The 14,312-nt window shown below is 40.0% G+C and overlaps 2 protein-coding genes across 18 annotated transcripts in view; one reads left to right on the forward strand and one right to left on the reverse strand.

The window, feature by feature from the left end:
• The window catches only part of LOC111265321 (E3 ubiquitin-protein ligase TRIM37), a 10,881-nt gene extending 3,488 nt beyond the window's left edge, over positions 1 to 7,393 (reverse strand). For 2 of the 17 annotated variants that reach the window (XM_086970446.1, XM_086970444.1), the window contains exons 1-12: positions 7,279 to 7,369; positions 6,903 to 7,160; positions 6,321 to 6,538; positions 5,023 to 5,205; positions 4,680 to 4,811; positions 4,133 to 4,375; positions 3,611 to 3,796; positions 2,922 to 3,179; positions 2,453 to 2,712; positions 1,957 to 2,303; positions 1,195 to 1,461; positions 594 to 734 (exon numbers count right to left, since the gene is read on the reverse strand). In XM_086970446.1, coding sequence (XP_086826572.1) covers positions 679 to 734; positions 1,195 to 1,461; positions 1,957 to 2,303; positions 2,453 to 2,712; positions 2,922 to 3,179; positions 3,611 to 3,796; positions 4,133 to 4,375; positions 4,680 to 4,811; positions 5,023 to 5,205; positions 6,321 to 6,365 — 1,977 coding nt within the window. In that variant the 5' untranslated portion in view covers positions 6,366 to 6,538; positions 6,903 to 7,160; positions 7,279 to 7,369 and the 3' untranslated portion in view covers positions 594 to 678. Of the gene's footprint in view, positions 1 to 99; positions 735 to 766; positions 933 to 1,194; positions 1,782 to 1,956; positions 2,304 to 2,452; positions 2,713 to 2,921; positions 3,180 to 3,610; positions 3,797 to 4,132; positions 4,376 to 4,679; positions 4,812 to 5,022; positions 5,226 to 6,229; positions 6,873 to 6,902; positions 7,161 to 7,222; positions 7,239 to 7,278 lie in introns of those variants that run through there. The other 15 variants (XM_086970445.1, XM_086970439.1, XM_086970441.1 and 12 more) reach the window with 14 other exon arrangements.
• Positions 7,394 to 8,672: 1,279 nt separating this feature from the next.
• POLDIP2 (DNA polymerase delta interacting protein 2) lies at positions 8,673 to 14,109 on the forward strand. Its single transcript, XM_022841912.2, has 7 exons — positions 8,673 to 8,861; positions 10,466 to 10,624; positions 11,060 to 11,135; positions 11,427 to 11,640; positions 12,111 to 12,286; positions 12,473 to 12,678; positions 13,360 to 14,109. Exons 1-7 carry the CDS (start codon positions 8,779 to 8,781, stop codon positions 13,448 to 13,450), a joined length of 1,005 nt encoding a protein of 334 aa, XP_022697647.1. The 5' UTR covers positions 8,673 to 8,778; the 3' UTR covers positions 13,451 to 14,109.
• The last annotated feature ends 203 nt before the right edge of the window (positions 14,110 to 14,312 follow it).

Genomic DNA, 14,312 nt, shown 5'->3' on the forward strand with positions numbered 1-14,312 from the left:
AAATGGGTAGTCTGCATTTCAGTAATATCCAGGCTACCAGGTAAGACCGCAAAAAATGCAGCCTGTCTGATTAGCATCGGGAATAATTAAACGACAACATTCTAAAATAATTATACTTTTATATAACAATAATAAAGTGAGTATCCTCCAGGTTTTACTGAACCCATATGCATTAGGCGACTGGCTGAAGGTCATGAATTTTAAAATCAATTATGTCTAACTTTCTATAGAAATTCTCTACAAAATTACACATCCCAATCGTATCATAACCACTTTAGGTACGCCGGAATAGGATTTATATGGCCACTGAATTATTTAAACTACCATGATGCTTTTAAGGCACCTCCTTAAAACTCAAAGCCCCCGGAACCATATTTCTACATCATGGTAACATGGCAATACTACTACTTAGTTAAATATTCACAAGTTAATAAAATCAAATATTAAGGCGAAGCTGAATTTTCTTAAAGTGGAACCTCGTTGAGTTGGTTATCCAGGCATTTCGTAGCAGTCCATATACAATTTCATGTCCTGTGCTCCTTCTGCGTACCTATATAAAGCTCTTCTCTAGTAACGCTGAAGTGGATAGTCACCATCGCCGGCAGGCAAATAACGAGCTGACGACGGCAATGATAGTTCAGACAACGACGCCCGAGTTAACGGTAAAGGTCGAGTGGGCTAACACGATCCGGAAGCAGAGCGTCGGAGTAGCCTCACAGATGGTAAACTCTTTACTATGAATAGGCGAAAAACGAAAAATGTATCAGTAGTGTTTTTAGGAAACTGTATTCTTTACAAACCATATAATTTTCATGGCTTATACTCACTCGGCTGATGATGGTTTTATTATAATTGATAATTCTGTCTTGCGTCAGATACATGGTCAGGAGGCGGTAGTTTCAAGAGAGGCTTCTCATTACTAGAATAATATTCTGATCATCAAATGAAAATACGTAGACTGCGTATCAGTACTGATGCCATAAGCCAAACATCGCAGGCATCTGATCTTGATTTAAGCAATAATTAATTCAAACAATTATTATCTTCGAATATCGGTCGAGCTCTTTTGAAACGCTCATTCTTCATTAACATTATGACAATTCCTGTATAATGCCATTTTTACTATCAAGTATAGGAATTAACTAATTAATGGTCTAGAAAAAACTAACTTCTAGTGTAACTTTATTAACGTACAGTCTTTGACGTCGCTGAGAGGGCTGATCGTCAGCCGCAGCGCTTGGCGGAGGTGACATTTGTCCATTTCTATGCGCCTCGAGTAGTTGATGGAAAATACTCTCGTCAGTACCTTAACGAGTTGCCCCGCCAACCGTTGGAGCATTGCCACCTGTAGCGGCCAGGGCGTGTCCTTCGGGATGCCCCAGCCCAGTGATGCTATGATCAGCGTCGGAGAAGAATGTCGCGCATGACTCTGCGTTTCGTTCGCAATAACGACCGCAACATCTGACGAATCATTGGTAGTAAGGTGTGATAATGTCACTGCGTTGTCAATGAACATCAATAGAAGCTTCAGGATAAAAAGGAAAAACGAATCATCTGAGGTAAGATAATATATGCAGATCACTAAACAGACGATTGCTACTATAAGACTGATGTTCGGTACTGCGATCGTACAGCACAGTACTGATATTAAGCCAGCTATAGGTCATCGTTCTCTAAGTCCACACGCTGTTCGCCTGAACGACAGGCCGCACCAAGCGCAGCTGACGGCATTGACGAGGAACTGCAGGCGGTTATGAGCGGAGATACTGAACGATTTTCACCTGGTGACATTTATACAAGTTTATAGCAAAGATTCATCTGGTTGTCATGATTAGCGTCTCCGATACGTATCTCTGCTTTACATTGATTCATTGACATATGAAATCGCTAGCATTATGATGTCTATGCGCGAGGTTTTGTTTATATACAGGACAGGTTTCTTGTATGTTCTCTCACCGGTATCACGGCCTTCTCCTTTGCGATCGACTGAAGCTGTTGCGAGAGATGATCTAATAGCCATCGGTAATGGTGGACTTGCGGGCGTACCACCTTCATCTGTAGTCAGCTCGGTAGCGCTACTACTGCTAGGAGGTGACGAAGTTCCACAAGTGTGCAGTTCACCATGGTGATGCCCGCTTACATTTGATGTTGATGATACTAACGTCGGTACCTGGGACCCTTCGAGAGGTGACAATACAGCGGACATTGGATGAGTCCGTTGGCTATGTAGCTGCTCGAGTTGGTTTATATACCATTGTTGATCACGGCACTTTTGGAAAAAGGAAGGGGGACGCACGTGGAACCTGTATGAAAAGAAGCCGGATTGTCGAACATATTCAATCTATCAATATTTTTATCTGCTGCATATCTGTTGAAAACCATAGAATCCTTTTGGCTGAGACTAGTATACTAGATAGATGACTAGCACGGAAGCTGTTGAAGTCGTACTGACCTGAGCATAAGAGAATCGTTCTCAGGGTTAAGGTATCCTTCAGCGGCGAGCAAATCAAGTCGATAGAAACGGTTGTAGCCCCAACATTCCTCTACTTCAAATTCAGAACTAAATTCCCGGACAATATTCTTATTCGCATCAGTTTTATGCACCATTTCAACGCGGTACTCATACTTTGATTTCTCGATAAAACCGGATGACAGCTCCAGGAAGACGGATAGATAATTGCCGCGTACCACACCATTGCCATCTGGGTATACCTTCGTATTCATGTGTCGTAGACATGGCAAACAAAATAAGTGCAAATGATTATGATGGAAATTGTAGTCAATGAGGATATGCCAATCAAACGTTGCCTTAGAACTTAATGAGCGTAATGCGCGAAAACGGGTTTCATTAGGCCTAAAGAATCGATATTTATAGTATGCAGCTGTGTCATTGCGCTTATTGTTGTTATTTTGTTTCCAACCTTGAGGCGCCAAGTAAGCCCACCAACGGTGAGCGGATTCGAGTAGACAGGGTCGCCCCTCAACTTGAGCCAAGAGTAACTACGAATGCAAAAGAGGCTTGAGTCATACGGCGGAACAATCTCAGACAAAAAGTCGGCGTGCACAGGACTGGGTGCTCGAGCTATTTGCTTCGCTTGCGTGTCACTGATCAACTTCAGTAGATCCTGCGTATGCCGTATAAGCTCACTCTTTGGACTCTGCTGAAGCTTTCTCTCAACCTGCGAGAATCGAATACGCCCAAACACAGAAGCTCGCCTTAGAGACAATAAGCTACAATTATAAACCAAATGACTTAAGGCTCTCTTAAGGATGTTTTGGCTCGTTAGCTAGGTAGAAATGTCGCAGACTAAACGTCTAGACTAACTACAATGAGGCGGTGAACATACCGAAAAAGTACCATCTAAAATTCCCTTAAGGAACATCGCCCAATAAACCAAATGGAAATATAAGCTCCCGCGCATAATTACCGCCATGGTACCTAAAATAGTTTTAAGTTTTATATCCGAAGATTCCAGTAATCGATCGTGAACCGCTCTTATGATACCTTTGAGCTAAATAATGCGTCAATTCGAAAGCTTTTTTTAACAGCGATTATCTCGGATCCAGATATTACCTAGTAGTTGAATCCTACATAAGGTAATTTACTGACACTTTGCACGACGTGCTCGAGGTGTTCCGTTTCTTTGCTAATCAAAGCACTTTGTTGAGTAAGAAAACGCTGCTTAGCCTTAAGTTGCGTATCGAGACGTTGGATCATCTGCTCCACCGCAGTTCGAATTTCGTGTACGCGCTCATATTTGGCCGCGTGGACTGCCGCCACGTTACGCTCCACCTCCTGGAATAGCCGTTGACCAAGAAGGGGCAGCTAACTTAGAATTTAAGACGCCTTATTGTGAAAGATAACTTTTCCCTGGAGAGCGTTATATTGCCTGATACTGTAAACCGTTATTTCAGGCAATACGTACAATCTTAAAATCGACCGAATCGGATTAGATATTAAGCAGTATCATTGTCACTGCAGCAGTAGAGTCTACTATCATTGTACCCACAATATATATAATGAGCAAACACTGAGTAGATGTGGGCGTCCAGTGGTATGGATACAGAGATAAATCGGTAGTACGGGTGACACAATGCCATTGGCCATCTTGGTAAAGCATCTTTCTATAACCTGCCGCATGACGTGCAGCTCGTGAAGCCGCCGACGTATCGAAGTCATTTCGTCTTTGACTTGCGTAACGTGGTTAGCGTAAACTTGTTCAATAGGCCGGAATTCGTGACCTTGATGGCCTATTTCCCAGAGTGCGCACTGATGACAAATGCATATACTACAATTCCAACAAAACACAGACAGCTTCTCATTGTGAGTTCGACACGAGTCGTCCGATCGACACGATCCTGCATCATTACCGACCTACAGATGATAAAAACGATATCAAATAGTACGAAATAAATCACTTACATTGTCTCAAAATTAGTCTATGTCAGGGTCGGAAAAAATGTATTTAAGTCTCACATCGGATATGAATTAGCAATATTTGCTCTACCATATTGTAACGTAAATGAAAAATGATCAAAAGCCACACCAAGGGTAGATCAATGTAAATTTTTCATCAAATAGTTCACATAAAGCCACCTTAGAATGATTACGGCATCGGTGAGCAAATATTCATCCTTGCCTCTATATCTGTTGCTGTCTTGGTGCTAAATCTAGTTACCTTTTCCAACGGTTTGGCAACAGAGTTCGATGAGGAGGATACTGCATGCGCGGGGCCAGATAGCTGTAGGCTATCTAATTGTTGGGTCACTTCCTCGGCCTGAAGCGGCCACATCACCGCGAAGATAACGTACTGTTATTGTTACTCGTATTATAATTATTATTACGCACTCTACGTAGGCAACAGTAATAGGGAATCAAACTTATGAACAGTATACAAATGTGTATGATTTCGCCTGAAAATCGAACAAGTACTTTTTAAATCCACTATTTCTCGAGCAGTATCTCGAGTACCAAGTGAAGCCTTGTCAGCTTTATTATCAAGCGTTACTTCGCTTACTCACCCATCGACAGTTGACTAGATCGTTGAGGTGAAGTGTAGCTCGACAATGGGGACACTGCGGCCTCTGTTCGGTTAACCAACGACGAATACAGACGAAGCAGCACAATTTGGAACAGTGCGGGCACAAATGGGCATCCCGTAGTTTTTCCATACATATCACACATCGGAAGACTTCTGCAATTGACTGCCACTCTCATATCGAATCTATTATTATTAGATGAAATTCAATTGTGTAGTCAATGCCAACAGTTGCAGCTTAATCACTATCGAAAGTCTATCTTCCTGTGCCACGCGTAAGCCGCAACGACTCTGCTAACGAGACGATATTCTATACTAGTCTTATAAGCTGACAGTCAGTGAATAAAGCTAGTCAGATCTTCTATTGTTGAAGAAGCCATCGTATAGGACGCGAACGTTACATGATCTGAGGCTGAAGGCAATCAGTTAGTTTTGAAATAAGCAAATCCAACAACCTGAGTGACTTGATATTTATTGCAATATTCTATAATATTCGATTAGCAAAACAGACGCATCATTTATTAATTTGTTTAGTTTTTTTTTTTAATCACTTCCGTTTGACTGAATACTGGCGGCCAACATGGGATCAGCACTACAACTACTTGAATGAAAAACCGAGCTGAGTTCCGACTATGGGAATGAGTATATGTGCTGTTCAATGCACTTCATTGACTATCCTGTGGAAATCTAGGCCTACGATACAATGCCCGGAGACAACTTGTATGGGCCTTTTATTCTGAATATTGTATAAATCAATATTTGGCCCAGTATATATCAAAAGTTGAAATATAATAAATGCAAAATAATAGTAGCAACAAATAAATTTCAAGGTAAAATTAGGTTCATCAGCATTTATCAATACTTCAATGTGCAACATGCAGCAAATTTAGAGTAGTCAGGGCTTTCATCGTTTTTCAGTGCTGCTGGTTATTTAGTTGTTATAGCTTTCTATACGTAAGAGTAAAAAGGTGAACATTGAAACTACAATTTCCATAAAGAAATAGCCCTTAACGAGCAGAAGCATTACAAGGAACACAGCAGTAGCTAGGCACATATTGTTAGAAATTGCATACGTGTCCTTCTAGATAAAACAAGGTACAACATCGGCAAACGGGTTGATGTGCTTCGTAGCCGTAACCTGGCAGTAAAGAGACAGACTATAGAAATTGTACAAAAAAAAAAGTACTTACATTCTAATTCTCTTCCTTCTCCTCTTTATTTTTCCTTATTACTATTATTCATATTGTTATTACTACACTTAACCAATTCATTGTAACTCACTTCAACACCAGTCTCTTGTTGCAGCCGCTGCTGTTGGTGCGCCATCGCATTTGTAAGGGAGAGTGTGACGGCTGCCTCCAGCCGCGCGCGAGAGATCTTTCACCGTTTCAATTACAGAGTCACGAACTGGTCACTTGTTATCGGCCTACATGCTTACCATCCCGAGGTCCGAATCCGGACGTATGTAGAGGCACTGTCTCGTGCTGGAAACGAGCCGTCTGAAGTGTTTAAACACCGAACGTAAATGACGAAAAACATGTATTACTGCTGGGTTTTTAGAAACGTAACACCGGCTCCGCACCGCAGCTGTCACAGGCGTCAGCCTTCCACTTAGCCTGGATACCTACGGCATCAGCATTTGTGTTATCAACTCTTTCATCTACGATAGATAAACAAATACTCCTATTATAAACGTATGCGATTGCTGAAAGTTTCATTAGTGAGTTCGTTCACTTGTCGCGTGATCAAAGCGTCTCCGGTGGAGGATACTAGCATTATTGAGTTTTTGCTAGAGACGGCTATTTATAATATTCTCTATAAAAGCGTTCACGGATCGTCTCCTACCGCTCTTCTCAGATCTACCTAAGTGTTGGCGCTTTGCATAGAAAAAATTCGGCGGCTCATCACTGCTGTTTACTGCTTGTACTGGCGGGCAGCTTTGGTCTGTTCAAGATATCGTTTCCCGATTTGTCGACTATCTCGGCATTTTAGCGAAATACGCTGGTGACGGTATCCCATGTGCCGCTGACCGGGGTTAAACGACGTGCATCCCGCTGCTGTCAGATGGAGAGTGTGAAATCGTCGGAAAACCCTTGACCAGCACCGTACAAAAAAATGTACCTGAAAAGGTATAATCATCCATAGGGTAATAATAGTGGCGCGATAAGAAACGCTACGGGCACCGTTAGCTGAAATGACGCATCCAACAATCGTCTTGGTACTGTTGAATACTACTTACTGATAGCCAACATCTGTTCAGCCAGACAGAAATATTATCCAGCTGGTTGAACAAAAGGCCACCAGGGGCGCTGCGAACGCGTTGGAGCAATGCAGACGCTGCTTTGATATGGCGGGTGCTGTCCATTATGCCATAGATCTTTCCATATTTTGCATTATATTGCTCAATTTAAAAAATATATCCGTGTGAAATGAAGATCTCTTTCATCAACGATGTATACAGTACTCTAATTAGATGACGAACAAATATTTTTCTACAATCGTAATAATTTTTTTGCAAGATTCAATCAGTGTGTTCATCTCGAACAATTAGAGAGGACGAGTTCTTCAGACAACTGTACATCATAATAGATCGTATAATTATGCCGATTTTTTTTATCGTTACGACAGTAAAAGCCATCTCGGTTGAATGCTAGTATTACTGAAAACAGCAGGAAATCTCGCATTTACAAAAACATGGTCAATACACCTAAAGCGAAATGCCTTCGAACAATTCACAGGTGATTCTTCACTGACTGAAGTCGATCAGTTGAAAACGATAAATTAAAATCAACTCAATTCGCACCCGTTCCGTATTTGTGTATTGCTTTGAAGAATAGTTATGGACACGCATTAAGATTCGTTTAGTGCTGGAAACCAGCCGTTTGATGGAACGCCTAACGACAATAGCACACGTTCAAACTCGAAACAAAGGAATAGATTAGAAAATTTTTAGATTATTAGTTATAGCATTTTCAGTCTATTAACCGGCATACTTGTATAAACTTTTTTTTTTATACTATAATGTACGAATCAGTGAAAAAAAAATTAGTAACTTTTATTGAGTAGTTATTATCTTCCTTACAGAGATTGCGTACATGCATTTTTCGACTGCAACCAAGATGTTATTGAATAAACAAAAGGTCACAAGTCAGCGCAATAGCACGGCATACGGATATTTTAGAATGTTCATTTAGTTCTTCACCTGTAAATTTGATGGTAACGGTTGCACAGACGTTACTAGCTAATTAGAGTAGACGTGAACCTCGATGATTATCATTAGCGTTAATTTCATCGCTTATCGTAAAAATGAACACAATATTAATGTTAGTTAACAAATATTAAATATATCTCAATTTTATTTTTATTGTACATAGCGCAAGGCCTTCACTCATCGAACACAAGTCAATGAGCTGCGTCAAACTCGACGTGCATAAAAACACATTCTCATATGTTTGTTTGTCACTCGCCGGTTCCTATAAAGCTTCAGGTAAGTTAAAATGCTGGCTCAAGTTGTTTGTATACGAGAGTGTATGGTTCCGGAGAGGGTCAAAGAAGCCTTCTCTCCTGTCAGCAAGCCCATTTCAAAACAGGCAAATGTAGCTAATACACGCGAGTATAAACCGCTGTCACTTTTCATCATTCCTCTATAGTGATATAGCATTGAAGGGACTGAGGTGGCCATTCGTCTGATTCGCGTCGTCTGCTCAAGCTTGCTATGTGAAACCAATGTAAATACGGCATGGCTACGAGCGTGATGCAAAGGACCCTTAGAGGAACTTTACCTAGTTTCGTGTCACAAATTGGTCGGCGATGCTACGTAAAGTAAGTTGATTGACTTAACTAGAACACCATAAACAATTTCGATTTCGAACTGTACAGAAAATCTTCAGTAGTCGAAACGCTCAAGGAGAAACAAGCCCAGCTAAAGCCACTTCCATTATCTCTGTCAGATTGAGGACCCTATAGAATCAAATACATAAAAGCTCTTTTTTTATTGATATCTACTGCCTACCCAATGGTTTGCTAGTAGTCCTTGCGATATCACGACAAATTCTATAATAAAGTTCCTTGGTGTGAATCGCCCAAATTCTATTTAATCCATCTCCCTGTGTGTGATTGCACTGTCGTTGCCGCTACTGGATGACCTGAGTAGCGTCGTTCATCTGACCGGGTCGGGATGCGTGCGTTCGAGTTCATGCCGAACCTTATCCATTGAGTCCATTGAAGATGCAAAAGGGTGGTTGATTTTGACTCACCGACAATAAACACAAATTTATATAATTTTTTTACCCACCGAAGATATATTACATATGTTAGAAACACTAGTAACACTTTCATAAGCAGCTTACCAGTAACCACTATTTATGTAGTGATATATGAAACCTCGCATTGTTTTCGACATTGGACAAATATGTTGAGGTACTGATGGCTCAGCTACAAACCCTTTACTCGGTTTGCTAAGTAAGGAACATACACTAGCAATGTACGATGTTGAGCTGCGTAACTGGAGACAGCTGCCCAGAATAATGGTGAAACAGCTCTATTTTGACATCGTAAATAATAACTATTTGAATGGTTAGTGATAATTGTTAATTTTTTTTTATACTATTATATTTTTGTATAATTTGCACGTACAAATGATCAAGTGTCATACTGTAGCGTCTTCCGACCTGTAAACGAATACTTGGAAGTAATCACGTGAAAATAAAACGGGAAATTTTTTGCATTTTTTGTAGACTTCTTGTAGCTATCTAGTTCTATGCACATTCCGGATTGCTACAAGATAGGTGCTCCTACAGTTCCTTTTTTAACGAAGAAATTTTCTTATGGCAACGTGGTAGTCCGAATTTTTCACCCTATATGTCTGAAAGGCATATTTATGAGTTAGAAAACCTTCTTTAAACCGTTATGGGCATTACAAAGCGATCCATCCACCGCTTCGTATGAACTAACTGATGGTATTGTACATCATAAGGGATAAAGACTTATCTAATGATCATTTTATTGCTATTTTAATGGCCAGAAATCACTTAGAGCTATCTAGTTCTCTTTCGTTTTCGACATGTTTATTAGCCACAAATTATGTGAATATATATCACAAATGATACGTATACTTTTCTTATTAGCGTAAATGTTCCGAACAATTACCGTTCTGGTTAATATAGCGAGTAACGGATTTACAAACTTCAGAAGTTCTAAATCTTCCAGTGGCGTACAGTTTACATGAATGTGAATTGTTTCGGTATGAAAAGACCCATTGGCGTCATTTCATTTCTGGGGAACGGGCGCGGTATTCAATGGGACGTTTTTGTTCAACTCTCCTGTTGAGAAAATTTTCATCCAGACTTTTTTTATATTGCGACAATAATGTAAAGGTTTGTATACAGTCATCGTATGCGTACAGTGATTTTTGTGATTATTTGCAGATTGGCGGAAGTTGGCCGGCTGGATAGTCCAAGGGAGAGTAAATATGAGACTGGTCAGTTGTTTCTCCACCGCGTATTCGGCTATCGAGGCGTAACACTCTTTCCATGGACTGCACGGGTCTATGACAGAGACCAATCCACAGGCCGCGACAGTGCAAGGTATGCGCGAATCAAAACACACGCAACACTTTTTGTTTGGTATTTTTCGGCTGAATACTTCTAAATACAATTGGAAAGGTTACTAGAAAGCATCATCCGTTTGGATAATATAGCATCTATATAAACACGTAAGTATTCTTAATGCAGGTTCGCTTACTGATTTGTCTTACATCACTAAGGAGGTAGTCTAGCAAGAATTAAGATGACCAAGAGATCTCGTCTCTACGAAACGCTGGTCTCTTGCACCTATACCGTTTTCAATAAAACAAATCGTGCGCCACAATGGCTGCATTAGCAGGTGCGTACCGACTAAGGTTAGGGCGGAATGTCGTTTTACGGGTGAGGTCAAATAAGAGTTTATGATTTCTATGGTTATTCATAGCATTTTCTTTCATTAGTATCTCAATACTGTCTGCCACTTTTTGTTCTTTTCAGTGAGGCAGAACCACAGGTTACAGAAGCGTTTCTTCATCCGCGGATTGTCAATGGTCAGACCCAAATATACTATCAGGTGCGCTGACAACACGTTTCATCATTTACTTTGCCTTATTGTACAAAGTGCAGCTCCTAGTAGATCAATACATTTCAAATTTACCCGCGATTTATATACAATGTAATAATAAATTAATAAATGTCAAGAATAATCTCTTTCACCGACTAATTTCTCTTCGAATTCGTTTTTGTTTTTCATGGCAAATAAAATGTAAACAAAAATCAGGCTGTTTTTACCTTATATGAAAGAAGGCTTTTAACTTACAATGCATGTATGAATTGATAAATGATTGTGTAATGGCCATTGCAGGTGCTGATCGACTTGCGAGACTGTCCGTTTGTTCGCACGCAAACAGAGGCGGTTACGTTTCTGGGCAATCAAGATAATAGTAAAGCGTCATTGTATTCTTTGCCCGGGCTCGATTACGTATCGCATGAGGACATTCTTCCGTATACAGCCACTAATGAACAGATGATCCAACATGAACTTTTTGACAAATTTCTCATGCCCGAACCCCATAAAGGTACATGGTTGAAAAGCTGATGCCGCAGAAGTTCTCAACATAACCGCGGCAAAATTCATACATGTGATGTGTTTTTGGCCTGATATTACTCCAGTGAACTAAATCATTTCTAAAATAACTAACTCCAAACGGCAATCGGCCAACAAATGTATTATATAGACGTGAAAGGTACCATACTTTAAAAATGTCAGTTCCCCATTTCATATAGCTTATTGATAATCTGGTTATAGTAAATCAGCACAGTTAACTTCGTGCAGTACCGAGTTAAATTTCCCTACTCTTTTCTTCAGCTGTATTTCTGTGTCATCATTAAGTATAAAATACAGTCCTATCTATGACTTGAAATTTTATAATTTTGCTTGGTTTACCTCTGTTTCGAGTTTTACGTCCGATATCGTCATTAGGCATTTCATCAAATTGCTGACTCCTAGTACTAGCGTTTCTGCGTGCTTGTCATATACCAATTTCAGATCCGCCGTTTGGGCCCCGGGAAACGCTTCGCGCCTGGCAGGATAAGAACCACCCGTGGTTAGAGTTAAATCAGGTTCACAAAGAGACGACGGAAGACGTGCGCGTGACAGTAATGCCATTTTACATGGGCTCTCGGGCGAATCCGGGGGCAAATCCAGAAGCAACTGTGTACTGGGTGGGTTTACTTCGACCTTATCCTTTAGTGCGATTTACGATTATTTTTTTCAATTCAAATGAAGCTTATCTTCATCACTGTAATACGAGTATTATAATAATATCATACTTGGTATTAGAATTCATACTAAGCTAAACAATTTGTTATAGTAATTTTGTTCTAACTCGATTTGGTATCACTTCTCAGTGGCGCTATTGTATACGGCTTGAAAATCTAAGTGACAGAGCGGTGCAATTGCGAGAACGTCATTGGCGAATCTTCTCGCAGTCCGGCACCCTCGAGACAGTTCGTGGTCGCGGTGTAGTCGGGGAGGAACCTATTTTAAACAAGCGCTACCCTGCATTTCAATACGGTTCTCACGTGTCTTTACAAGCACCTAGTGGCCATATGTGGTAAGTCTCAAAACAAAACTAGAGCAACATAAACAGACTTGATAGCGTGTTCTTTCCGCTCTGTATGGAAAAGCGCTGCAGTAATTTTTTGATAAATGGGAATAATTTTGTAAGCGCTCAAATGTTTCGTGAATTGTCATTGAAGTTTGCAAGTCGCCTGCAGTCTTCTCGAAATTGAGCTAGAAATCAGCGTAAAACGATCACCACATAGTTTAAATGCATTCAACTTACTGACAACTTACTAGTAACATATCTTATCATTACGAAATTATAGTAAACAAAGACATATAAATCTAGATTTTTCTTTAACTGAGTTAACAAAGAAGCTATTTCCAGGTAACCCAATCTTAAAAATTTATGTTTTTAAGAACGCACGATACTAAACCATGTCCGTGAATCTGAGCAATCATAATGCCGTTATACAATCTTCAAGGGACTTTCTTTCGCTGTGTCGTGAAAATAAGTAATTTTTAACGACGTCACTTCCTGCTTGTAAATGTCATATCCTAAGTGAATAGAAAAAAAAATGGCGTATAACGCTATTTATTCGTAGTCAAACCAGAGCGCCTGCTCTACACTCGTGCTATATTATTCTGCCTAAAAAGGTGTCGCCAGTTTCTCCTACCTTGAAAAAGTGGAATCCAGAAGATACATAATCATTAACGTTCATAATTTTTTTAGGGGAAATTTTCGAATGGAACGTGAGGATGGCTACATGTTTGACTGCAAAATCCCACCGTTCAGCCTTGAAAGTAAAAGTGACCCTGAATAAAATATAGAAGTACAGGTTTGTGTGATCAAAAAACGACGCTGAAATCATGCTGAGTTGTTTGGACTCCGGACATGAACACTCGATCTGCAAATTTCAAGCAGCTTATTAGTTGGCAAATGGACGAGTACGAATTATGCAGGTTCTTCACTCATGCTTCTTTAGTTCGCTTTGTAGAGTAGTATGTTGTCTATAGTATTGAACCCCATATAAGGAATATGCTGACTCTGAAACGACAAGGCGTTGTACGCTATGTAAGCACATGTATCATTAAAAAGTCATAATATGCCTCAACACAATTGAACCAAGCAAAGAAATGTAAGTGGAATTGCTCTAGAAAACATGTGCGCTTTTCATATTTGTCTACTATTAATCGACTTGTCGTTTCGAGGATCTTCGAAGTTGTACAGAGTGAAGATATTGGTAGTACAGTAGAGCACAGAACGGTGGCTCGATTGTGCAGGGATGTAGATTGAGGGGACAGAGAATAAATTTCATGTCATGTATCGAAAATGATATAACATGCCCCACATAACGCAAAACGTCTAAAGGTGCCCTCGTATTTGTAGATCAGATAGGCATTATCCACATACGAACTTACTAAATGGAAATCATTGTCCAAGAAGGTGATTAATAAACACGAAAATACGTGCACTCATAAATCTTAATAAAATCTTTATTACTGATATTACTGATAAATCTTAAAAATAAAATCATTAGCTTCTAAGAAGCCAATGATTTTATTCACCTAAATAGCAGCAAAGTTGTCTATTCATTAATAAAGTGGATATATAATATTGTGTTGGCATGACAGCCATTCAGCCCTCATAAGGTCGATGATTACGTAGGTTATACTTTCGGATCG

This window comes from Varroa jacobsoni, unplaced genomic scaffold (assembly GCF_002532875.2).
Source record: "Varroa jacobsoni isolate VJ856 unplaced genomic scaffold, vjacob_1.0 scaffold_956, whole genome shotgun sequence".
Classification (NCBI taxonomy): domain Eukaryota; kingdom Metazoa; phylum Arthropoda; class Arachnida; order Mesostigmata; family Varroidae; genus Varroa; species Varroa jacobsoni.